At 62.6% G+C, this 25,936-nt stretch overlaps 1 protein-coding gene across 10 annotated transcripts; it reads right to left on the bottom strand.

Moving 5' to 3' along the window:
* Positions 1 to 1,398: 1,398 nt before the first annotated feature.
* SH2B2 (SH2B adaptor protein 2) lies at positions 1,399 to 25,486 on the bottom strand. 10 transcript variants are annotated; one of them, XM_086374375.1, is made up of 9 exons: positions 25,315 to 25,486; positions 12,702 to 13,435; positions 9,298 to 9,399; positions 7,637 to 7,728; positions 6,203 to 6,294; positions 5,936 to 6,094; positions 4,933 to 5,141; positions 2,671 to 2,842; positions 1,399 to 1,925 (listed from the first exon to the last, which is right to left on the bottom strand). In XM_086374375.1, exons 1-9 carry the CDS (start codon positions 25,355 to 25,357, stop codon positions 1,579 to 1,581), a joined length of 1,950 nt encoding a protein of 649 aa, XP_086230501.1. In that variant the 5' UTR covers positions 25,358 to 25,486; the 3' UTR covers positions 1,399 to 1,578. The 10 variants fall into 10 exon arrangements, with proteins under 10 accessions (XP_086230501.1, XP_086230502.1, XP_086230504.1 ...); XM_086374376.1 differs by having other exon boundaries at positions 5,936 to 6,091; XM_086374378.1 differs by lacking the exon at positions 25,315 to 25,486 and adding an exon at positions 23,291 to 23,614 and having other exon boundaries at positions 4,933 to 5,138.
* Positions 25,487 to 25,936: the final 450 nt, after the last annotated feature.

The raw sequence follows: 25,936 nt of genomic DNA, 5'->3' as shown, positions 1-25,936 counted from the left end.
TTCATGCTCTGGGCCCCCATTTCAGCTTTCGGTGCTTTTTGCTTACTCCCCGGCCCAGATTCCTGCTTTGAGCTCTCAGCTGGTAGATCGTTTCAGGAAGGAGGGACAGACAGCTGAAGAATGGCAGACCACACATTCAAGTCTCCATTCTGCCCATGAGGTCACCTCCAAACCCTTCCACTGAGGCAGCAAGGATGAAGCCTCAGGCTTGGGGGTGATGTCTGGGGCTCACCTGTTTTGCCAGAGGGGAGACACCAGCTGATGGAGAGGCAGATGGCAGCCAGACAGAGCTCTCACCAGCCCCCTGTCCTCTGTCCAGCTTGAGCCTCACCCCAAACCCTGGCTCTGTGGGATGGCGGTTTGCACTTGGCCTGGTGTAGACCCCAACCCACCAGGGCCCAGGGCAAAAGCACAGACGGGTTCCAGCCACAAGGATGGGGACGCCAGAAGCTGAGTTACAGGCTGTTCTGAGCACCAGCCTGGTACTCCCTCACCGTGGTGGCAGCAGGGGTGAAGCCAGGTCACTTCCTGGTCATCGTGGGAGTCGGGACTGGGTAACTCAGGCAGCAAAGCTCTGGGTGCCCTCCGGGGCGCTGTAGCCCCCCATATGGGGGAAGGCTTGCAGGGGCGGTCTCTGGAGGATGAACTGTCTGGGGCTCTGAGATGCATACGGATGCAGGCCCTACAGGAGCGCTCCTGGGCAGAGGGACCATAGGTCTGTGGCCCCAGGGGGGAGGCTGAGTTTGTACGGGGGGAGGGGGTGGGGGCTTTGGCTCAGCAGGAACAAGATCCTTCTCAGGAGAACCACTGCCCGAGGGTGGGGTGCTGGGACCTGGAGCTGGCCGGGTCTCCAGGTGGGAGCCACAGCTGGACCTCCGCCTGCAGGGGAGAGTGGGGTCAGAGGCTCTCTGGGCCAGCTGCAAGTTTGAATCTAGATCAAAGGTGAGAACCCCAGCCTCTCGAACTGCCCAGTCCCCCAGTGGGATGGTGCGGAGGATTCCTGTCCACACTGCCAGGACCTCAGTGAGGAAGCCAAGGTCCCGGTCCTTCTCCTCTCCAGGGTCCCGCTCTCACCGGCCCTACTGTCACGCCTCATCTTTCCTCTGCCCGCCCCACCTCCCGTTCTTACCCCCAAAGCTCAACTCCACCTCTGGCCCAGCTCTGCCAAAGCCCCCTCCCCAATCCCTGTGGGCTTCTTGGGCCCAGCGCTTTATTTCTGCACCTTTCAGGTACTGCCGCCGCTTGTCTCCTAGCCTCACTCGCCCAACGGGGAGGCCGGGCCCCCTGAGACACAGCTGAGTGGCGGAGGCTCCCCAGGGAGCCGGTGTGCGGCGCCCCCTCCTCCCCGCCAGGCCCGGGAGGAGCGGGGACCCAGGCAAGGACGACAGGAGAGCCAGGTGCAGTCCCTAAAACAGGCTCTTTAATAACATTATGTCTTCACTGAAGAGCTTCGCTTTTCCCACCCAGCGCCGGGCGGGGCGGGGGGCCGGCAGGGGCCGGCTTTGGACGCCCGTGGGCCATCGCCCGTGGCCGGGGGCGGGTCCGGTGGCCCCAGGGCCTTGGCGCCGGCGCGCCCGCCTAGTAGAAGGAGTACTGGTTCTCCACGGCGCGCGTGTGGCCCCGGGCGCCCTCGCCTGACCCGGCCTCGGGGGGCTCTTCGGCGCCCCCGCCCGCTGCCTCCAGCAGGCGCTCGGCGCTGTTGCTGCGGCTGCGGGCGCTCAGCGGGCCCTCGGCGGCGGGGCGGGGGGCGCCGGGCACCGAAGCGGCCGAAGACGACGAGGCGGACGAGGACGAGGCGCCGCCGGCCTCCGAGGGCGAGGCGGGAGGGCAAGCTGCCGCGGCGAGGCTGGAGAAGTAGTGCTGGCCGGCCGGCTCGCTCCAGCAGGCAGGCGGCGGGGGCGCGGCGCTGGGCGAGGGCCCCGGGTCTGCAACGGGAGACCGCGGGCGTCAGGGCCGAGCCCGGGTCCTCCCTCCTTCCACGCACTGCCCCCTCCCCCGCCCCAGCAGCGTGCAGGCAGAGGCCAGCGCCCCAGGAACGGGTGACCTAGCATCACACAGGGAGGCTCAGACCCCAAATCCCGCGCCCCTAGTTCCAGCCCACCTCCTAGAGAAAGTCTTGGGTATAGGCGGCTGTGGCTCAGACGATAAAAAACCTGCCTGCAAATGCAGCAGACCCGGGTTCGATCCCTGGGTCGGGAGGATCCTCTGGAGGGCTGGCAACCCCACTCCAGTATTCTCGCCTGGAGTATCCCATGGACAGAGGAGCCTGGAGGGCCTCAGTTCACAGGGTCCCAAAGAGTCGGACACGACTGACACTTTCCATTTTTCGTAGGTGCGGCGGACATACGAACGCGCAACCCGCGTGCCCCGCACCTTCACTCACCCCTCCCAGGCTGCCTTCCTTAGCCCTCGGCGCTCAGCCCCACCCGTGCGGGATCTAAGGGACTCCACCCACTCCCGGGACGCCCGCGGGCGCCCCCTTCCGCCCGCCAGGAATTTACTCCGGACACGGATCCGCTGGGGCTGTCTTTCCCACCCATCCGGCTGGTCCAGGTGGTTTACAACAGGTACCAGACCTGGTTGGTGCTCACCCCGCGGGGGCCAGCAGGGTGACGCCCTCCCCCACTGCCCACCCGTCCGTCTGCGCGGGCCGGGTTAGGGGTGTCTTACCGGGTGGGGGGCCCTGGGCCCGCACATAGCTGCGTAGGGTGATGTCGGCAGAGCCCCCGGACTCCAGCGGGATGGGGTGGGTGTGGAAGTGGCGGAGCATGTCAAGCACAGACTGGAACCACAGGTGCTGCACGTGGCACTGCCCGTGGCCGTTCAAGGACAGGCGCAGGTGCTGTGGGCAGAGATGGGCGTGGTCAGTGGAGGGGAGGGAGGGGTGCTTGGACCCGCCCCCTGACTGGCAAGTGCCTTTGAAGGTCAGGGGGAGGGCCAGGTCTCATAGGGGCCGTATGGGGGTGGTGTCAGAGCAAGGGCCTCTCACCCAGGAGCCCCGTCTCGGGAAGGGGAGGGTCACGCCGGTGGCGGGTCACGTGGGTAGCGGGGATGGGCATGAGGGTAACAGAGCCAGGCGAGGGCTGGAGGGGGAATGCATTCGTCCCTATCCCGAGAGCACCAGCATCAGGGCCTTCACGCACCCCGTCCATCCCTAGTCTCCAGAGGCCCTAGAAGGTAGAGATGCCGTGTTTTGTTTGTATTAGTTGAGCAGCTGTGTCTGACTCTTTGTGACCCCAAGGTCTGTAGCTGGGAGGCTCCTCTGTCCACGGGATTCTCCAGGCAAAATGCTCGAGTAGGGTAGCCATTCCCTTCTCCAGAGGATCTTCCCGACCCAGCGATGGAACCTGGGTCTCCTGCATTGCAGGTGGATTCTTTACTGTCTAAGCCATCAGGGAAGCCCAGAGATTCCGTGTTAGAGATGGGGAAACTGAGGCACAGGCGGGAGGGACTCACCCACAGCCACTGGCATAGAGCTAAGAATAGAACTCATGTTGGGGTGACTCTCCCAGCCCAGCTAGGGGTCTGCTGTCCGTCCCTGGCCAGCTAAGGTCCAGGCTGGAAGCAACCCCAGGCTGATAGGGGGGGGCGTGGCCACAGGTGCCACTCATCCAAGCTGTCGAGGAGGAGCCCGGGGAACTGGGCTCACCTGGGCCAGGCACCGCAGGGAGAGGGGGGATGCCCAGGCCTGTGGTCTTGAATGGTGGGTGAGCCATAGGGCTCAGTCCTTTTTGCTCCGAATGTATCCCACATGGGGAAGAGTGGCTGTCCCTGGGGTGTGTGTGGCAAGAAGGGGGGTGACAGGAGGGTTTCAGGGTGTGCCTGCGATGGGGAGCTAGCCTGGGCACCTACGAACAGGAGAGAGAAGCCCTGGCAGGGAAAGAAGTGTTCCATGGTGGGGCCGATGCTGCCCAGGGAGCCAGGGGTCGGGGGGGGCGGTCTGAGCCGGGCCAGCCCAGGCTTGGGATGCTGGCCCAGTGCAGGCCTGGAGCGGGAGTCCTGGGGTGCCCCCTCCTCTGGCGGGGACTGACGGGAACCCGTGTCCTGGGAGGAGCCAGGGCTGGGTCTGTTTCCTTATCGGAAACTTGAGGAGAGGGGAGTTGAGGTTCCTGCCCACTCTAACCACCCCCGCCCCCCCAACAGTCACTGGACTTTCTGTCATGTTTCCCTTTGCGCCTTAGGTATTATTAGCACACAGGGCGCTTCCTCAAGAGCCCGCCATCTGGGCTTGGCCCTGTCCTGTCTGGCCTACCCTTTCACTTGTCGTCACCTCAAGGATTCCCCATCCATCGTCAAGGGCCTTTCCTACTCTGGCTGGTGGGGCTGGTGGGGCTGGTGGGGTCAGGAGCCTCCTGGTGCCCTCTGCTCCCCAAAGCTCTCTTGCCCAGCTCCTCCTGCCTGGTTCTCTGGGGCCCACTGTGTGGTTCCTTTCCACACCCCCCGGCCTGGTCTGAGCACAGGCCTGGCCCGGATTGGTGCCCAGGAGGGGCTGGTGAACTGTGCTGAGCAGGGAAGAAGAGGGGCTGTGTGGGGTTGAGGGGTGCTGGTTGACCCCAGCCCCTGTACCCAGGTGGCTCCAGGTGGAGACCTTCAGAAGCCCCAGTGCTACGTGATCCCCAATGCATAGGGTCAAAGCCAGACTCTCAGAAGGGCCCAGCCTCCTGTGGGTTCAGCCACAGGCAGGACCCCATCGGCTCGTGGAGACACCACGGCTGGGGCAGCCTGCAGCCCCTCAGGGAGATGCAGGAGGGAGGCATGCGCTCAGCACAGGCAGGAGCAGGCCTGGCCTGTGGGAAGCCATGCCGCCCCCACCCCCAGGGAGCCTACTGCCCGGCAGGGGTGCAGCCTTGGGGCCGCCCCCACCCCCACCGCCGACCCCGGGCTGGAGGCTTCCCCTGTGTGCGCCCCCACAGCACCCCTTCGCCAACTTGCCTTGGCCTTGCCCTGGAAGTTGAAGGTCAGCACATACTCCCCAGGCCGGGTCTCACTCTGGCGGATCACGAAGAGGCCATGGTTCCGGGGCCCTCCCGCCAGCACCAGCTGAGCTGCCTTGACCCGTGACAGTGTCCCGTGGAACCAGGGGTAGTCGGAGAGCTCCAGCTCAGCCTCGGCCTGGGCCTCTGGCTCTGCTGCCTCCTCTGCTGCAGAGGAGGGCAGAGTGAGGGGTGTGGGGACGGAGGGGCCACAGGAAGCAGAACAGGTATGGGTCATCTTGATCAGCTTGTTGGGTTTTTGCAGGTAAGATGCTCTTTGAATAACTGAGAACTAGGCAGGGAGTGGACCCAGCCCACTAAATGTATGAGGTAAACCGAGGCACAGAGAGGAGAAAATGATAGCCTAACAGAGGGTAGATTTAAACTGACAAGTCTGGTTTAGCAAATAGCTTAATGATGAGAATGTATCAAATGAGGGAACAGGAGCCTCTTGTCTCGTTAACAGCCAAGTGGCCAATGGTTTCTGTTCTCACTCAAGAGATATTAAATGTCCTGGCACTTCATGAACCAGTAACTAAAGTCCTCAATAGCCCCAGCTGGTGCAGACTTCAGGCTATCTGCTTGTATGTATAACATCAGAAGATGCTTATTTCACAATCACCGAGCAGTTTTCTCTGGAAAAAATTGGTGGGGTTGCTTAATTTCCTGGGGTCACTCTCTTAGGTCAGCAACAAACTTGGGAACAAATCAAGTGTCTGTCCCCATCCCCCTGGTTCTGACCCTTGGTACCCCTTTCCGTGAGTATTTTCTACCGAAACTGGGGCCCATGGGAGGGGTCAGGCTCCCAGCCCGGCCTGCAAAAGCCAAAACTACCGAGTTGCTGTGCAAAGGACCCAGGGGGTTGAAAGGTCACAGCTTCGGAGGCTCAGGAAGGGCTTGGGAGGGGCCTGTGGGTGCCTGTGGGCTGGGCAGGGGCAGGAAGAGGGAGGGCCCCATCGCACCTGTGCTGTTGCTGCCGCTGCCGCCTGGGGACTCCAGGGTCTCCAGGAAGGTCTCCAGCGGGACGTGGACCAGGGATTCGCCAACGGCCTCTCGAGCGCGGCTGTGTGGGGCTGTCACCACGGCTGCCGTTGTCTCTGGGGGCCGGGGCAGGTCCACTGCTGGAGAAGCAGCAGGTTAGAAACACGCGTGTCTGTCTGGCCACCTTGGAGCGACCGCAGTCTCCAGCCCTGCCCTCCACTGCTCCAGCCAGCTCTGTGTCCACCTACCCTCCGTCAGGAGCTCACAGCTGCAGGAGGCCACGCGGCTGGCCAGACAGCCTCCCCGAGCACAGGACGGCTCAGTGTCTTCCTCGCTGTCCCTGCGAAGGCAAGAAAGCCCAACTGTGTTCGGCCGTGCGACTCGGACCCTGACCGCGGTCTGCTCACGCAGCCAGGCAGAGGCTGACTGTCCCGCGGCCAGCATCTGCTCTGTCTGGCTCGCCTGGGTCCCTCTGCCTCCGTGTCCCTGCGATCACACCCTCAGCTTGCTCAGTGGCCACCACGTGAGTGACTGGGCCATATGGATAGGTCTCCAAGTGCGTGCAGCCCTTCCTGAGGTCACACGACCCCTTACCCGCTAACCCCCAAAAGGGGCTGGCCGCCTCTGAGGATCCCACGGAGGACCCCTTCTGGGGGCGGGACACGGGGTGGGTGGGGCCTGGGCCGGCCCCTCCCCTCCCTTCCCCCGGGCCTTTGTCTCCCCATCTGTGGCGGCTCTGAAACACCCGCAAAGTGAGGTTCACCTTCACGGGGGTGAGGCAGAGAGTGTGCGGAGCAGATGGCTGGGAGGGTGGCAGGGGAGGGATTAGAACCACTTCGGGGATGTGGGGGGGGGTGGCGCCTGGGAGGCTCTCAGGACTTTAATTGTGCTTCCTTAAATGAAGCTGTTAATTAGCAAGCAACAGCCCCTCCCCCTGGGCTTGGCTCACTCCATTAGCCAGAGGAGCCGCTGCCAACAGCTCGGCCGGTGCCCTGCCCGCCCCTCCTAGTCCTGGGCTGGGGAACCTCTCCCGGATGGCGCAGCCAGCCTCCCTGCTGTCCTTCTGCCCCCCGGTTTATTATTAGCCATGGCTCCCCGCTGCCCAGACCTACCCGCTTTCCCGGGCTAAAGGCGCGGCCTCATTAGCTCTAACTCCAGCCACCCGACGGTGCTGACATTCCCCGGTGCTGACATTCCCCGCGGGTCCCAGGCCCTCGCGCTCCTCCACTGCCCTCCTCTGCCCCCAGCCCCCTCTGCCTGGCCCAGGCCCCCCTTTCTTTAAGCCTCAGAGAAAGGGCCCCTCTACCAGTACAGCTTCTCTGAAGCTCAGGACTGGATTAGGGGGCCTCCCCTTTGGTCCTCCATCCCCGGCCCTTTGGGTTCACCGTCACTACCATCTGTCTAACTCCTCATGGTTTCAGCCTCCCCTGGGAGTGAGAACAAGATGATTCAACTGCCCTCCAGGCCTCGGGATCCTGAACCTACAGAGCCTGCTGGGAGTGGGGGTGTGTGGGGACAGGGAGGGTCCCGGCCAGCACCCACCTGAATTGGACTGCTGTGAGAAGGGCCCATTTCTCAAGCTCAGCTCCTGCCCTCACCAGAAAGGTGCTCCCCATGAAGGCTCCAGCCAGGACACAGCCCCGTAGGCCCCCCACCCTGTCTACCCATCCCAGGGGTCTCACCCGGGGTCTACGCAGCCCTGGATGTCAGCCACCCACGAGTGCTTCTGCAGGGAGTCGATGGTCTCCAGGATGTACTCTGCTCCATTCTCCACCTGGGGAGGGGGGTGTCGAGAGTCCAGAGGTTCATCCCGCTCCCGGGGGGAGCTCCCTGGTCTGAGCAGCTGGGAAGACAGTGGGGTCCCCAGCAGAGGGCAGCCCACGCAGGCAGCAGCCCCTCCCCCTGGGCCCACCGCCGGAAATCACCGGGATGACTGAGGTCATCCTCAGGCCCTGTGGATGCAGCCCCCGAGGAGGCCGTGCTGGGTAAGGGCTGGGGTGGGGGTGGGAGAAAGGCATCACAACCCTGAGTCTGTGGGGGGCCAGCAGGCCCAGCCTTGAGTGGTGGGGCTCGCCTGCCTTTGCACCTGGAACTCTGCCTCTGCGGCCATGCCCCAGGGGTAAGCAGCCTCCGGAAGGGAAGCGAGGAGAAAGCCCAACCCAGAGGGTGATCAGGCACACACACTATCTGATAAACTCTTCCCAACAGCCGCAGGAGAGAGAGGTGACACTTTCCCCATTGTACAGATGGGAAGACTGAGGTTGAGAGGTCCGCTAACTGGCTCAGTCACAGGAGCGCTCAGTGGTGGTGTTGGGACCTGAACCCAGGTCTCTAATGCCTAGGCCTGGCCTCTGAGTTTCTTGTTTAGTAAAGAGCAGTGGGATTCCCATCCCATCAGAGCTTGGAACTGACTTCCACCCTGCTCTGAACTGATGGGGAACTGAGGCCCAGAGCGGGCCTGGCAGGTGGGCGCCGTGGCCTCAGGACTCCTGAGCCTACTGAGACACAGAGGCCACCCGGATGTCAGGAGTAAGGCCAGCAGATGAGAGAGCCAGGCAGGGAGGGGCCATGTCCTCAGCCCCCAGCCTGGGTGACTCAGGGTCTGGGGTTGGCAAATGTTTGTTAAATGAATACAGGAGTTCATGACTAAACAAACAGGGCCGAGTAAAAACATAAACCCAACTGGGCCCCTGGAGAGGAGGTGGGGTGGCGGGGGGGGGGCGGTGGTGGGGTGGGGCGCCCCTCCATGCAGCTTCGGGTGGGTGGAACCAGGCCTCCTTGGGGACTTGGCCTCACAAACACCCTCTGATTCTCCAACGAGGCTCGGGGCCACAGCCCTGGCAGCCCAGAGCCGTGTCCTCAGCAACCCGAGCAGGCCACCCCGGCGAAGCGGGGCCTGGGAAAAGGACGGGCAGCCCCCAGGCTCACTGGGGTGCCTCCCTGGCCACCCTCAGGGCCTTTGTGCCGTGGTGGGGCCGGGCGGGTTCCCACACTCCAGTGCTGGTGACGGGGGCATTTGCATAACTGCTGCAGGCTGGCTACCAGTTCCTGCCTATGGGGTGGATGTGGGTGGCGGGACTCCAGTGGGGGAAGGGGCGGGAGAGGGGAAGTGAAACTCAGGTCCTTCCCCCAGCCCAGGAGGAAATGGGAATGGGGACCCACATGGTGGACGACACCTGGGCCACTTGTCTTTGGAGCTCGGCCAGGATTCACGTCCTAGCTTGACATCTGTGGAGGGTCCTGGGACCCCCACCCCCCAATCTGGGATTCCCTGCCCCTACCCTGCTGCTGGCCCTTCACCCTCACCCCCACAGGGGTCTTCAGGGCCAGGGGTGGGGCTCACCTTGAGCACGAACGTGTTGTCCTTCTCCGGCATCTCCAGGGGCATGGTGGTACGGACCTCGATGATGGCCGACAGGGGGATGCTGACTTTGGGCCTGGAGGCCTGGGAGGCCAGACGAAGGGCGGTGAGACAGTGGCCCCAGGGCCTCCTGAAGTCCTTTCTCACCTCCCCCACTCTCAGAGGTCAGAGCCGCCCCAGCTTAGGATGCCAGGCAGCCTCGGGTGGAGGTGTCCCAATCCCCATTTCACGGATGGGTAAGTTGAGGGTGTTCCTGGGAACTGGAGGGACCTCCTCACATAGTCACACAGCAAGTCAGGGACAGAGCTGGGATGGACATTGGTCTCCCACCTCCAAGCTCTGAGGTGGGGTGAGCTCTGCTCTGGCCACCCTTCCGCCCAGCACACCCACCAGATCTGTGGTTTTTACATTTTTCACCTTGACCTATAGTAAGAAATACATTTGACATGGTGACCCAGTACATACACCTAGGTAAAAATATCTCTGAAACACACGTTTCACCAGATAATATTTACTCTGACTGTGTGTGATGGAGTGTGACACTTTCTATTCTAGTTCATTTAAAAAAAAAAAAATGCTCGTCTCCTCCTTCAGATTAGATTTACCACAGTACAGGGTTGGAGACCCTGATGCAGAATGGGATTCCTGGAATTGGGCAGGGCCGTGTCGCCAGGTGGAAGAAAAGAGGCCAGTGTGGGATTTGACAGAGGTAAGCTGGCAGGACTCTCTGGGAGGGCCGCTCTGTGCCTGCCCCCCTACTCTGCCCCAGAGTTCCTGGCCCTGGCCCGAAGGCCCCCGGGCTGGCTTGAGACTGAGATTCCTGGCAGAGCTTGAGCTCTGGGACAGGGACTTTCTTAGGAGGAAAGGGAAGGGCCCCACGTTGAGTGGGCAGGCGGGTGGGGGTTCCTGGCAGCACTGGCTGCCATCCAGCAGGCGTCCGGCTGGGCTCGGGGTGGTGACTGCGGGCTTGCTGACCACGGCAGGCCCTTGTGCCAGCCAGCCAGGCGGGGCCTGCGGTCCTGGATCGGGTAGAACAGACAGGTCCACAGAGAAGAGCTGGACGGGGCTCTCGCTGGCCAGAGGCGCTGGATCCTCTGCCTGGCCTTGGAGGCCCGTCTGCCTCTCCCTTTGCTCCGGCTCACTGTTCCCACTTGCGTGGTTGGAGCTATCAGCCTGTTTCATGCCCCAAGTGAAACTGTTAACTGCTCAGTCGTGTCTGACTCTGCGACCCCAGGGACTGTAGCCCACCAGGTTCCTCCATCCATGGGACTTCCCAGGCAAGAATACTGGAGTGGGTTGCCATCTCCTTCTCCACTGACGACCCCAGGCCTTGGCTTATGCAGCCTGAGTTGCCAGCAATGCCTGTCCTGGGGTCCTGTCCACTGGTCAACACTTAGGCAGCCTGGCTTCTTCTCCTCGGGGCCCCCAGAGCATCCTGCACTAACTCCATTGGGGTTGGCCCTCCAGCCCAGCAAGTAACAGCTTCTTGGTGGTTCCCTGATGGCAGGGGGCCAGCATCATTGCTTCCTGGGGCCCGGCCTAGGGCTATGAGGGGACCTGGGGTCCAGGAGACTTTTCTTGCAGGGCGGGTGAGGGGGCTGGAGGTCTGACACACGGGGCCATATGAAAGGGCACTCTGAGGGTCCCGGAAACAATCCCTGAGCCTGTAGACCCCAAGCCCCATCAGCTCCAAGGGTGCAGCTAGGCCTCCAGGGGCAAGAGGAGGAAGAGCTCTGGACCATGGGTGGGTGAACAGGACTCAAAGGTGGGAGGAGTGTCAGCTGAGGCTTCCCGTGGGGCACATACATCCTAGATCAACCTCATCTGTGAAATGGGATCTGACCCCTCGCCAGGCCTGCTCCCCCTTCCCACGAAGTCGCTCCTGAATTTGCAAACATTTGCATGAAAAACGGAGGGTCTGAGGCCAAATCAGGGGGTAGGAACCCACTGGCCTTTCTCAGAGGTTGGTAAGGTGATTGCTCAGAGGTTGGGAAAGTGGCCCCCCAGGAACCCTGCTCTCTGCCAGTGGTGAGCGGTGGGCTCAGGAGGGGCTCATGCAGGGGGCACCAGCTGTTACATCCCCTCCCTCGAGGGCAGCTATTTTCAGACGGGCAGCTGCGGCTGCCACTCAGGGCACAGAGGCGCTCAAGCCCTGCCCTGTGGGTGACCCTGGGCAAGTTCCATCCCGCTTCCCACCCTCACTGGACCTTGGTCTCCCTGTCTGACGAGCGGTGGCCTCGGGCTTAGTGGTCTGTGATTCTCTCAGGGACCTAAAGGCGGGGCCTGGGCAGGCAGAAAGCTCTTGGGAAGTCTGGGGGGTCCTGGGACTTGGTGAGAGTGCTTCAGAGAGTTAGTGTGTCCCCCTAGGAAATCACCTCTCCTATGGTTCATGGGCCCCAGACCTTGGGGAGCCCACCCCATCCACCTCCAAGGGGAGAGAGGCAAGGAAGAGGATGGGGAGTATAGACAGACAGGGAGGTGGGGAAGGAGGCGAGACTCAGGGTGACTAAAGGCCCTGGGGACAGGGTGGGCCCAGAGGTGGGTGGGGGCCCTGGGCGGTTCTGGGGGCTGCTGCACCAGCACACGCTCCCGCCTCCCAGCTCCTTTCGTTCCCAGGACCACCGGGGTGATGGGTATAATTAGCTCAGCTCTGCCATCCACCAGCTCTGTGACTCTGGGCCGGCCACACCCCCTCCCTGAGTTTTCCTTTCTCTTCTGTGACCTGGGGACCATTGATGCCCACCTTGCTGGGGTCCTGGGAGGATGACGGCCCTCAGAAAGCGGGCACTATGGTTAGTTATTCCCTCCTTCCAAACAAGGCAGGTTTGCCCCCTCTTCCCCCTGCCTGCCCCAGGAGACCCAAAGCTGCCCCTAGAGCTTTGATGGTGACCCCCAGGAGGAGGGGAGGGCGTGGTGCACTCAGGTGAGCAAGATGCTGCTAAAGGCAAGAAACAGCTTTTGAAACCTGGGCCAGAAGGGAGTCATCTGGGCCGGGGCTGGGCTGGAGCCTGGCTGTCAGGCAGATGTCTACTGAGCCCGACTGCAGACCTCCGGCAGGCCCCGGGCATGCCACTGTCACTCCTTGCCTGCCTCTCTGGGGAGGCTCCAGCCACCCAGCGGTTCCAGGTGAGGAAGACAGGAGTCCAGGCAGCCAGGCTCTCCCGTACCCCGCCCCCCGCCTAGAACAGTACCCAGAACCCCTTCTGTAGCCAGAGGGTCTTTCTGACCCCTCGCAGGCTTGAGGGATGACTTGTGGGGCGGTGGGCCCGGACTCCAATCTCCTGACCCGGAATACTCCATTTTGCCTACCAGCTAAGACCGAGGGGTGCTGGAAGCCTGGTCCTCCACGATCCCCTCTCCCAGGGCAAAGGGGGTGGGCAACTCACCTTGGGCGGCACGAAGAACTCCAGGCGGAAGCGCTCGCCCGCCACCGCCCTGCGCAGGAGCAGGCGACACTTCTGCCACTGGGCGGCGCCCCCGGGGCCTGAGGCCGCGTCGTCGGCCACCATGAAGCGCAGCGCGCCCTCGCGCTGGATGTCCACCAGCTCCACCTTGGCCGCCAGCGTCCGCGACAGCCGCAGGCGCCGCATCCACTTGTCGCGCGGCTCGGCCGGGGGCTCGGCGGCGCCGGGCTCGGGGGAGGCGCGCCGGTGCCACATGTCGCGCACGCCGTCCACCACGCACAGGCTCATGTTGCGCAGCGAGAAGCCCTTGCGGACGCGAGCCTTGGCCGCCGCGGTCGCCGACACGTCCTCCGAGCTCCGCGAGTGGCCGTAGGGCGCGGCCTTGAGCGCCGGGGGCCCCGCGGGCCCGGGCTCCATGGCGTCCGGGGGCTCGGCCGCCCCTCGGGGCGGCGCCGGCCCGGCCACCAGCACGCGGCGCACCTCCTCGCTGAACACGTCCAGGAAGTTGGCGGCGAAGTGGCGGGAGAAGGAAGCGCCGGCGTCGGGCGTGTCGTAGGCCGGGTTGTCCCGCAGGAAGCGGCAGAACTTGTGCGCGAAGTCCACGGCGGCCGCCTGCGCGTGCAGCTCGCAGAACTGCCGCCAGTCCGGGACCGGCACCGGGACCGGGACCGGGGCGGCACCATTCATGGCTCCCGTCCCATCGCAGCCCCCGGAGGCTGCGGGCGAGAGGAGCCGGTGAGTCAACTCCCCACCCCTGGATCGGAGCGCCCACCCGCTCCCGCTTCCCCGGGACGGTGCGCAGCCGCCTTTCTCGGCAGCTCCAGTGTGTGAGGACAACCGGGGAGGTGGGACATGTGTCTGCAGGAGGGAGGGGGACCATGCCCCCCTCCATTCACTCTCTCTTCAAACAGCAGTCTCAGGGAACCCCAAGGTCATTCCTAGGTCTGGGGCAGGAGGCCGTGATGACAGGTGCTTTCAAGTGGGGTCCCTAATGAGCCTCCAGTGATCCTCTTCTGAGGGTCCCGGAAGTTTGGAGGACAGGAAAAAGTCATGTGCAACCCTCTTGGCTCTGCCCTTGAAACTTGCCAAGAACACCACTCCTCCTCCACTCACTACCATCCAGGCTGCTGTCCGGGGACCCAGGCAACCCCTTTTCAACCAGCAGTACCTTAGCCGCCTCTTCACTGCCCTCCCTCCGCACCCCCCTCTGGAAATTGATCTTATCCCCCATAGCCTGTTCTCCACCCAGAAACCCAGTCACCATTTCTAAAGACAGATCAGGCCCTCCCCTGCTCAGAACCCTGCAATGGCTCCCAAGCCACTCAGAGTAAAAGCCACTGGCCCCCACACCTCCCGTGACCTGCCTCCATCCGACTCCCACAACTCTACCTGTTGCCCTCTGCTCAGGTCCCACCTGAGTCCCACCCGAGTCCCACCCCAGGGCCTCTGCACTTGAGAGTTTCTCTTGAATGTGCCTGGAATGTCCTTTCCCTCACACTGCCTCATGTCCTCCAGGTTTCTGCTCAAATACCATCTTGCCCGATAGCTTTCCTTGACCCCCACTCCATTAGAACAAGAAGGTCTCAGGACTTCCCTGGTGGTCCAGTGGTTAAGACCTCATCCTCCCTCTGCAGGAAGTGTGGGCTGGATCCCTGGTCAGGGAACTGGGATCCTGCGTGCTTACTTTTTGGCACAGTGTGTATCCCCATCTCATACTGTTTATCCATTTGCTTGGTTGTGTTGTCTCCCAGGCACCACACCCTCCCCTGGAAATGCCACCTCTACGAGGCAGCAGTCTTGACATCTTCTAAGTGGCTATGTCCCCAGTGTTGGGCAGGTGGCAGGCACTCAGTAAACACTGAATGAATGAATGAATGGATGGATGTGTTCAACACACCAGGCATGTCACAGCTGTCACTGCCCAAGCCCTCACACAGGGCCAGAGAACACACAGCTTGTTAGTGACAAGTCTGGGATTCTCACGCCGACTCAGAGACTTCGAGGGTCACCTCCCAGTGTGGATCCAGTATGACTATCTTTTCATACTGGCCTGGAAGGTGCTGCTTCTTCATACTTCTTACCATTATGGTGGACTGACTACCTTCTCTAATTGTTCCCTCCAGTGTGTGTGTGTGTGTGTGCACACGCTCAGCTGTGTCTGCCTCTTACGACCCCATGGACTGTAGCCAGCTCTGTCCGTTGGATTTCCCAGGCCAGCATACTGGAGTGGGTAGCCATTCCCTCCTCTAGGGGATCTTCCCAATCCAGGGATTGAACTCGGGTCTCCTGCATTGCAGGCAGATTCTTTACCATCTGAGCCACCAGGGAAGCCCTGTTTCCTCCTGAACCTCATCCAAATTGGACCTTCTTGAAGAGGCCTGAATCCGGGAATCCCAGCTTCCGCCTCCTGTCGCCAGGCCCTTCCACCCTTCCTCACTCAGGATCGCCAGACTGCATGGTGCGTGACTGGTCATCAGGGTGCCCTGCCTCGTCATCCCCCAGGTGGCACCCCTCCTGGGGGCACAGGCCATTCATTCTGTTTATGCTTCTCCCCCTTGCAACAGGCCAGGGTGAAAATTACTGGAGAAAAAGTGGGGCAACGTGGACCTGCCCTGTCTGGGGGTGCCGGTGGGTGCAAGGGGAACTGAGACGGAGGGGTCGTGCCCTCACGTGCCTTCCCCAGGATCCCCACGATTCCTGGCCTGGCCCTTCCCTCACAGCTCCTGGGAGCACCATCTCATCTGTCCTCTGGGATTCAAGCTGTGTAATTAAATGCCGGGTAAAAATAGCTCCCCCACTTCTGTGAGATCATCCGCAGGGCCTCTGTGCCACAGGGCACGGGGGGATTCCCTCTCACCTGGGGGGCAACCTCGGCCTTCGACCTGCACTCAGTAACCACAGCACAGCCCTGGGGGAGGCAACAGTGTCTTAGCTGGCCTCCTTGTGAGGAGGCCACTGAGCCCGGAAGACAGTTTTCCAAACCAGCGGGTTGCTCAGAGACTCCCAGGCCGCATCCAGCGGGGAGTTGGGAAGGCCAGTAAAGAGGACCAAGAGTGACCTCCCTGCAGGCAGGAGCAGTAACCTGAGGGAGACTTTTCAGGACAGGGGAGGGGCTGGGGGAGAAGTGGGGCTGAGGCACCCATGAGCTTGTTTAAGGCTGGGCCTTTCCCCTGCCCTGCCCTTCCTCCCTTCTCATCTGGCTAACTCCCACTCAGCCCTCAAGAATGAATTCAGGGGGCCACTTCCTCCAGGAAGCCTTCCCTGACCTCCCCAGCCCAGGCTGAGCTCCCACAGTCCCCTCCTGTGTGTCCAGCTAGCGAGGTGCTAAGGGCAGAGCGTCTGCCTGTCTCCCATCTACCACAGGCACTCCTGGGGGCAGAAGGCAGGTCTGAATCTTATGCCAGGAGTGAGGGTGGGGCAGGAACGTGCGGCAAGCAGGCCTTTCTGGGGGTGGGATGGGGACACGGGTCCCTGAGGATGTGTGGGAAGTCCGGCCCTGGGCTCCGAGCCCATCCATTGACGCAGCAAGGTAGCTCTCCCCACAGGGTGCATTGATATTCCTGCTCCGCTGCAACCACCAAGGCGGGTCAGACCAGGTGAGAGGGCAGCCCGGGAGGGGCTCGCCCCTTAGCCGGCAGCAGGTGAGGATGCTGCCCACCAGCTCATGGGGCAGGTCGGGGTGGGGAGGAAGCCGGTCCCACTGTGAGCTCAGGCATCGATCCCCGTCCCCCCCACCCCCTTCCGGCTGGCCCAGAGTCCTCTTAGCAAGAAGACGGCGAGTGCAGGGACAGGAGCCGCAGGAGAGGCTCTCGAGATGGGGAGGGGGCCCAGCTAGGCCTCACTGGAGGCAGGGGCGGGACTCAGAGAGGAGTCTGCCAAGGGCAGGGGGCGATGGCCGTGCCCTGGGCAGGGACTGGCCTGGGAAGCACTGAGACTGGCCCTGCCTTGCCTTCCCCGCCTCCCCGCCCCAACCACTTGCTGGCGGCTCAGGAGCCCGTGGGCCCGATGCCCGGACCAGCAGCCCTCGATGTCCCCTGGGTCCAGCAGGGGCTACGCAGAAGTGACAGGGGTGGTACAGCCAGGGGTAAAAGCCACGGGCAGCGGGCCAGCAGGGAGCTGGCCCTGCTAGTTACAGGCATGGCTCCCTGTGAAAGGGAGGCTGCAAGCCACAAGGAAGAGGGCTCAGCGCCAGCAGGGACACTGAAGCACTGTCCCCAACTGCCTGGGGGCCCAGACAGGCAGAGACCAAGCGCCGCGACTGCTCAACTGGGCTCCAGGCCTGACATCTTTGCTCTCTGGGTGAGGGCTGCTGACCTCACCTCCAACCTCTGGGCCTGTTTCCTCACTTTAAGAGTGAGGATGAGGGACTTTCCTGGCACCTTAGTGGTTAAGACTCTGCCTTCCAATGCAGGGGATTCGGGTTTGATCCCTGGTCGGGGAACTAAGATCCCATATGCTGCTGGGTTTCCCTGATGGCTCAGAGGTAAAGAATCCACCAGCAATGCAGGTTCAATCCCTGGGTCGTGAAGATCCCCTGGAGAACATGGCAACCCATTCGAGTATTCTTGTCTGGAGAATCCCATGGACAGAGGAGCCTGGTGGGCTACAGTCCATGGGGTCGCAAAGAATCGGACACGACTGAGCAGCTGAGCACTCATGCACGCTATGGGGCAACTAAGCCATGAGAGAGCCCCACATGCCACGACTAAGACCCGACGCAATCAAATAAATATTTAAAAAAAAAATGAGCCTGAGGGACTGCCCTTCACTGGAAGGACAGCGTAGGAGGTGGTCTCTGCAGTGTTCCGATCCCTGTGTCCCTGTAGGCAGGGCTGGGGCTCCCCTCACCTCTGGGTGGAGCCAGGAGGTAGTCTCCAGGGACCCGCCAGGGTGACTCCCAATCAGTCATTCTGGAGGGGACCACAGGCCCAGGGGTGCGAAAAACAGAGCTTCAGGGGGAGGGGACCCCGAAGGTCCCAGAAGCAGGGTGGGCGCCGTCACTGGCCCCCACGGTCTGGGCTGGTGGGGAAGGTTTATGGGTTGAAGCCAGCGGGCCCAGGGTTCCTCCTTCTCCAGCAGCTCCACGGGAATTCCCTCCTCCGTCTCTGCCTGCATGGCTCTCCAGCCGGCTGGACCTTCTGCCTCACTCAGCTGACTATTCAAATTCTGCCCCCTCTCTGGGCTGTGTAAAAACCCTCTCCTGTTCCAGGAAGCCTTCCCAGACACCATCATGCCAGGGCCGGAGGGCGATGGGATGGGGGGCTTCAGGGAGGCAGGGCAGGGCAGGGGTGGGCGGGGAAGGGAAGCCTAATCATGTCCCTGCCTGGTGCCTTTCCAAGCCGTGGACTCTCCTCACCCCTCTGCCAAGAACCCAAATGGGAGAATCCCCCAACCCCCACCCCGGTTAGATGCTGGGGAGAGGGGGCGGCTGGCCTTCCGGTGGTAAAAATAGCGCTGACAATTGGAAAAGGAAAAAAAAAAAGAAAGCCAGCCGTCAGCCCCCAGTGGCACGCAGTTCCGGACCCCTCGGCCAGGTCATTCCTTAAAATATTAATGAGGCGGCCTAGCCACCCCGCTAATGGGCTGGCGACCAATCGATCGACCGTGCGGTGGGCAGCAGCCTGGAGGGCGGGGAGGCACCAGCAGGGCCCAGGGCCACATTTGCGGGGGAGGGGGTGTTCCTGGGAGCCCCAGCTGGAGCTGGCCTCCCTACTGCCCGAGACCCCCAAGGAAGGGATGGCAGCCCTGCAGAGCAAACCAGCCACCCAGCACCCAGCAAGGCTGCCTCCTAGGCAGGGGGCAGGGCCTGAGTGGCACCCTTCCTCTGTGCTCTGTTCTGGGCTGGGCAGTGCCCGCCCTGCCCCCTGCTGTGAACCACATACAGTGGGGAAACCGAGGCCTCCTCCTGGGGCACCCCCAACACAAGAAGAGGAGACAGGGTCTCCCTTGGCTGCTCCTGGCCTTCCAGGAAGCCGGCCCCAACCATGCTCACTGGTGTCCTGTCCTCTGGGCATCTCCGGACCCGGCCCGGCCCAGCTGACTGTGCACTTTACCACCAAGGCTCCTTCCAGCTGCCTTCGTGGCCTCCTGGGTCCGTATCCCTCAGCCCGCTGTCTGCACCCTGTCCCCTGCAGCACAGACAACCTTTGGGCCCTCAGAAGGTGCCCCACAGGGCAGGCTCTGAACCAAGGTCTCTTTCGAGAGGGAGGTGCGGCTGAAAGTCCCAGACCTTCCCCACCCAGAACACCTGTGCTGACCTGTGGCCCTGGCAGGAGGCAGAAGTGGGCATGATTTCTGGTCTTAATGCTCTTGACTGGGTGGGGACTTTGCTGCAGAGTGGGTGTGGGGAGGAGGCTGCTCTGATTAGTGACACGCAGGGACAGGTGCGGATTAAGAGCCCTCTTAATACTCTACCCCGTATATGTGTGTGGTGGGAAGGAGGGGCAGCACGGGACTCAGGTGGTCCTGGCTTTTCCGAGCATCAGTTTCCATAGCTGTAAAGTGCACGCTCGCCCATGCAGACCTGCCTGCTCCTGGCCCAAGGCCGGTGCCAAGGACTGTCTCAGGGAGGCGGCTGTTAAAAGCCCTGTGCCGTCAGGCCTGCCACACAACTCCCAGCCTTTGCCATCATGGAACCAGGGAAGCCCTTCCGCTGAGCCCCCAGGATGTCACCAATGCCCCTGACCTTGACAAGTGTTGCTGGCTCTGGGACCTGCAGACCCCGGTCCTAGGGGACCCCCAGAGCTGCAGCTGACAGCTGCTCACATCACAGGGGCCCCGTGGCCGGGGCATCTCCCCTCCTCCACATCTGACTGTTTCACACGTGGGACAGTGGAGTGGTTAAAAGCCTGAGATCTGGAGCCAGACTGGCTGGGTTTGAATCCTAGCTCCTCCGCTTCTGCGCTGTGTGACTCAGCCTCTGGGGGACCTCAGTTTCCTCATGCATCAAATCAGTGGGTAAAACAGCACTGACCTCAAAGGGCTGTTATGAGGATTAAATAAGCAATTTTTAAAAAAAATCAAAGCTCCTCTGCTTTTACTTCCTTAATGTCTTGTGTTCATTCCCTCTTTTCCTCCCACTCTTCTGGGCAGAGGATTCCTCCCGAACCTCCTTGTTTCTCCAGATCGCCACTTGCCCCTCCTCCCCAGCCCCTGACTAATCCAGGCTCCACAGGAGGCCAAGGTCATCTTCCTAGGCCGGGACCCACATCCAGCGGGGCTATGCCCCTGCCCTCACGTCCTCCTCCCTGCCAGGAAGGGAGGATTCTCCCATCACACAAATGAGGAAGTGAGGTTCTGGGAAGGGAGGTGACTGGTCCCCCATTCCCAGATGTACCCTGGACTCCCCTATGGGTCGGGAGCCATGCTGGCGGGTCCAGGGCCCCAGATGGGTGAAAGGAGTCATGTAGAGTCAAGTTCAGGTCTGTCCCTTTCTACAGCACATGCTGCTCCCAACAGGGCCCTGTCCCTGGGGAGCCCTCACCCTAGGGCACAATAGGGGAACCCAGGCCCCGCCCTGGGAAAGAAGGCAGCCATTCTGACTCCTGGAGAGGGGGGCAGGGGAAGCCAGGGCTGGGCCCTGCAGGAAGCCAGTGTCAGAGGAGCAGGGAGTGGGATCCAGGGCAAGAAGCTGTGTCAGGGCCTCGGGGCTTAGGGGGGGAGTCTGTCCTCCTTCAGGAGTGCCTGGTGCTGGACAGTTCCTGGATGGGCTCTGGACGTGGAGAGCAGGCTGGGATGGCTCTAGCTGCACGGGCCCTGCCCTTCTTGGGGTGTGGAGCAGACGCACCAACCCCTCTCCAGCCCTGGCCTGGGCCCCGCAGTCTCTCCTCTCCCAGTGATAGGGATCTCACCTAGGGCCCGGTTCACACCCCTCCCAGACCTCCCTGGGCAGTGACCCAGCCCCTGAAATCTGCCGGACACCCCCTTCAACCCCCACCACTTAGCCCACCAGTCTGCCTTCTGGCTTTATCACAACACACACACCGGTGGCTCCTGAGACCTCAGCACCTCCCTCGGTTGAGTATCCCAGACCCCTGGGTACTGCAGAGGCTTATAGAGCTTCCCCGGGCATCTGGGCAACAGATCTCCCAGCCTGGCTGATCTCCAGGCACCTCAAACTCACCACCTCCAAGTTCTAATACATCCTCTTCCTCCAACCCCTGCTTGTCCACTGCTTGGGGTCTCAACGTGCAGCCCAGCATCTCCTCACCTGCTCCTCTACCCCAGTACCTGATGGGGCCCTGAGCCCAAGGACCCTCTTTTGTCTCTGCCTGACCCCCCATCCCTCCACAACACTGTATGGCGGTGCCCTGTCCTCTCCACCAGACCATGAGCCCCAGCTGGGTGTCACACCCGCCCCGAGGCCGGCCCTCGACACAGTGGGTTGGAAGTTTCGGGAGAATGGAGCCCAAACCGGAGGAGCCCAAAGATGCTGTACTCCCACACATCACTTTGCCCAAAGACAGGTGTGGCCACGACCTCCCCTAGATATTGAAGAGTCACCCTGCTGTCCCCTGGGACAGAGCTCAGCCATTAAACAGACCCACCCAGGTGAGGCGGGGGAAGAGAAACCTCCCCAGTTCCCAAAGCGGCCATCGCCCCTGCACTCCTACTCAGGTAGTGAAGGAGCAGGAACCGAGGCAGGCCCTAAGACTGGACCTTTGAATGCCATGGGGACAGCAGGCAGGAGGCCCAAGGTCCCTCAACCCCCAATTTCCTACAACCCAGAATAGACAGGCAAGTGCAAGGGGTAGGAACCGGATTCTCGTCAGAGAGGTGGTTTGGAAGCTTGGCTTACTGGTTGAGTGACTTTGGACAAATCATTTCACTTCCTTGAATCTGTTTCCTTCTCTGCAACATGGGGATAATAATAGTACCAAGCCCCAGGGTTGTTGTGAAGATTACATGAGAAACAGCACAGACGCCCTCAGCCAGCAGCAGTCAGCTCGAAACCAACCGCTCAGCCCTGGGACTGGGGCGGGAGGGCTCCACCAGGGTGGGGTCCCACCTCCCAGGGAAGTTCACCCTTTTGTGTGTTCTCCGTAGGAGACCCACAAAGCAGGGAGGAGGGGGTTAGAAAAAATTTTAAACAGGTTTTTTTCAGAGTAAGGGTAAGAAGAAAAGCACATGCATTAACTCTTGATCACTTAGACCCATTCAGTTATCCCGCATGAGAATCTCCTGCCCATTCTCACTCACGCCCTCTAGAGGGGGAGAGGAGTGGAGGGAGGCGGCTGGTGGGAACCTGTCGCCCAAACCCCACAAACACCCTGAACCCCACGTCTGCCCCCGACTGCCAGACCTCCCCCAAAGTTCTTAGAGCAGATAGGTTCCAGGTCACTCCCAGTCAACTGGCCTCCTGGATGGAGCAGGGAGGCCAGGATGGAAGAGATCTGTTCAAAATTGGGGGCAGGGATGGGAGGGTTCAGATCATCCTCCCCCCTCCGCACCCGCAACAGAGGCAGCCAAAGCCTCTTAGGATAACCACCCCCTGGCTCCTCCGACCCTCTCAGGGGTGCCCATTCACCCCATGCTCAGCGACCTGTGTTGGGGGGGCAACTTCTGCTAGTCACCCAGCAAGGAGGGAGGCACCACCACCCCCATTTTACTGGGTATACGATGGAGGCTCAAAGGGCAGACGGTGGAGGGTTCACTCCAGGTTTGACTCCCAGCCCTAAGGCTCTCCCCTGCACCAACTGGCTTATCTTTGTTCCCGGGTCACTCTCGAGGCTGTCGAGTCCGCCCTGCGCGGTTCTGGAGGGGTCCCAGTCATTGCAGACCTCTCCCCGTTGAAGACAGCACTTCGTGGGCCGCTGGGGTCCCCGCCTCTGCCCGGTCTCGGCCCGCTGGCTGGCGCGGTGCCGAGCCCCGCGCCGCCCGCAGGTTCATCAATGGCGAGGCCGGAGGGCCTGAATGGAGGGCACGAACCCGCCCCTTCTTAAAGGAGCCGGCCTCTCCGGCGCCCGCAGCGATCCTCCCCACACTACCGAGGGCTGCCGGAGAGCTCCTGGGGTGGGCGGGTCGGGAACTGAGACCGTGAGAAAGAAGGCCTGGGCCAGATGGAGGGCGTGCCGGCCGGGCGACGCCGATCTGGACAGGGTCCCTCCTGTGTCCCGCACCCTCATTTCAGGTCGGCCTTTCCCCCGCCCCCGCAGCCTAGGGAAGAGACCCCCAGCGCCCCGCCCTCCACCCCAAGCCCTGGCCAGAGACCCCCTCCTCCAGGGGGCCCACCGAGCTCGCCCACCACCGGGCCTCGGCCCTGGGAAGGGGCGGGGGGCGCAGCTGCTCCGAGGCTGCTCGGCCCCTCCCGCCACTCCCGCCCAGCCCGGGCTGGTGGCGGGTGGAGCGGCGGGGGGTGGGGGGTCTAGAAGCCGATCTCCGCCGGGGGCGCATCTCCTCCGTCGCGCTCCCTCCCACCCGCGCACACAAAGACAACACGCGCGGACTGGAGCGCGTGGGGCCGCGCTCCCCGGAGCAGCGGTGCGCACACAACACGCTCCCCTCAGGGACCGACCGGGTTCAGAGTGATGGACTGGGGGGACGAGGGAACTGGGAGGACAAGCAGGCCGTACCTACAGGCGCGCAGCTGCGGCCGAGCGGGCCGGGGCGCCGGCGGAGCGCTGCCCGGACCGCGGCCGGCCTCCCGGGGCCCGGCGGCTCATGGCCCGCGGCGGGTTCAGGCTCCCTCCAGGCGGGAGCTGGCGTTGGCGGCGGCTCCTCCCTTCGTCGTCCACAACCTCGAAGGCTAGTGCGCTCCTCGCTGGCCCGGCGCGGCCCCGGCTCGGCTGTCTTGGCGGCGGAGCTCCGCGCGCTCCGAGCTCAGCCCCGCGCGGTGCGCGCGCCCCCCGGTTCCCGCTCCTGCCCTCCTCCCGTGCGGCGCGCGCCCTCCCGGCCCCACCCCCGCCGCTAGCTCCGCCCCCTCCCGCCGCGCCGGCCCCGCCCCCGCCGCGCCCCCCGCCCTCCGCGGAGCCTGTTCGGCGCCCGCAGCTGCTGCTAGCTGCCTCCGGTGGCGGCGGCTGGGCTGACGAGCCGTGGGGCCCAGAGGGGTTAGGAACTGGCCTGCAGCCGCCCCATTCGGGGCGAACGTCTGCGGCTGCTCTGCTTCGTGGAGCGGGCTCCGGGCCAGGCGCCGAGGTCCCCCACGCCCCGAGCTGAGGCGTCCCGGGGAGTCCGGGATGGTGGCCCCGTGAGCGCGGCCGGTGGGGGCCGGCTGGGTGGCCTGAGTAAGTGGAGTGTCTGGGGCGTGGACGCTCCTCGGGGACGGGCGCCCGGCGGGGACCCGGGACCCTCCGGCGTGGGGACAATGGGAGTCTCGAGAAAGCCCAGATGTCGCAACGGGGGGAAGTCGACGTCTGGTTCTCATAAATCCGGACGGCGAGCACCACGCCCCCTCCCCTCAGCGCTTTCAGTGCCGGAAATTGCCCAGGGCAACGGGGCAGAGAAAACCTAAGCAGGGTTCCCACCTCCCCATCTTCACAGTCATGGGGACACTGACGCCACACAGGGAGGGAGGTCTTCAGAGGTCACATACGGGGCTGATGGGGGCGGGGCGGAGACACAGCCCTGTCTTCCTCACTCCTAGTTGGTTCTGCAGCCCACCAAACCTGGGGGGTAAGTTACTGCAGATCTTAGTCTGGATAAAAAAACAAAGACTGCTGCTGGCTTTGCAAAAACTTGTGGACTGACTGCTGGTGAGCTGGGAGCCTCCAGGAGGCTTCCTAGAAGAGCCAGAGGGGCTCCTGCAGGCCTGGAAGGCGCCCAGGAGGAGCAGAAGGGCATCAGTGTGAGAAGTGTGGAAGCCGGCTCAGAGATCAGACGTAGGGCTTGCTCCTTGGGGCGCGGGGCTCCTCCTCCCTTCTTACCCGCACCCCAGGCCCTCAGCCCCCACTACAGTCTCCGTCTCCCGGCCCTTGCTAAGCCTTTGCAGCCCCATGTCTGGCTGTTCTGTGATCTGCCGTGGTCTCCCAGGAGCTATGGCTGGGAGCTGCCTCCATCTGTTACCCACCCCCACCCACGTTGACCTCTGACCTTTGTAGAGAGCCCTTTAACCTTTCCCAAAGCCGTTTCACATCTCTGATTTCCCAGGATGCAGAAGAGGCAAAGAAGGGTTTTTATCCCAGTCTTAAGGATGAAAAGAGTGGGGCCTCAAGAGGAGCCATGGGTTGGTGAAGGTGGAGACTGCCACCAAGGCCTCGCCTCCTGCCCTCCTGCCTGCCAGCCCTGGGTTCCCTCCACAGTGGCGCTAAAGCAAGGCAGGCCTGGTCTGAGGCCCTGGTACCTGGCCCCTACCCTTCCATATGCAGACTGGCCGCTATCTCGCCAGGACCTGCCTAGCAAACCCTTGAAGGCTTAGGCGTAATGCAGACCAGCCATCCTTGAGCTACACGGAGGCCTGGACATCCGGCTGGGATTCGAACCTTTGAATGGGGCTGGAAGGGGTGTGGGAGTACCTCGGTGGGTGGGAGGGTGACTGCCTGAAGAGTGGTAAAGAGGGAGGGGGGCTCCACACTGGGCGGCCTGGCTGTGGACCCCACCTTCCTGGGAAGTGAGAGAGCCTGCCCCCCCCACCCCCCCGCGCCCCCTGCCCAGAACTAACCTGGTTCGGAGTGCTGGGCTGAGCTCCACTGGTGGCCAGTCATTGGCCAGGGAAGGTCGTGGAGTGTGGAGCCCTAGGCAGGACAATAGCGCTGATACCCAGGGAGGAGGAAGTGAGGGGGACTCCGACCTACAAGAAGGAACTGGTGGGAGAAGTGGAAGTGGCTGGGGCGGGGAAAGAAGGTGGGGGTGTGTGTGTGATTAGCCAAGATTAGCTTTGTCCTGGGACAGGAATGAGGGTCAGGGAGGAGAGGTCCATCTAGGGTCCCCAAGGGTGGGGAGTTCTGGGGCCTTTGAGAAAGTCCTGATGGGGGAAGTGATAGGCGCTGGGGGTGGGACCCCAAAGGGGAGCCTCTGGAGGTACAGACTCTGGAGCATTCAGGGCTAAAACTCAGACAGGGGTCGCACAGGGGCCTCTGGCCTGGTGGACTGCAGGGTGTGGAACCAGCCTCGTGGGTTGCCTGGTCAGTGGGATAAATGCCAACCATCACAGACCAAGAGGAAGCCCTCAGTGTGGGTGAGTGGAAGGGGGCCTTCACCAGTGGGGCTGGCCTGGAGGCCAGGTGGCTCAGAACCTGTGACTCAGGGGTGTCCCCTAGGCTGGTCCAGGGGACGTGATGGGC

Source organism: Bos grunniens, chromosome 25, assembly GCF_055505025.1.
Source record: "Bos grunniens cultivar Pamir isolate PY7600 chromosome 25, Bosgru_T2T1.0, whole genome shotgun sequence".
NCBI classification, from domain to species: Eukaryota; Metazoa; Chordata; class Mammalia; order Artiodactyla; family Bovidae; genus Bos; species Bos grunniens.
This window is presented reverse-complemented; position numbering and strand designations above follow the sequence as displayed.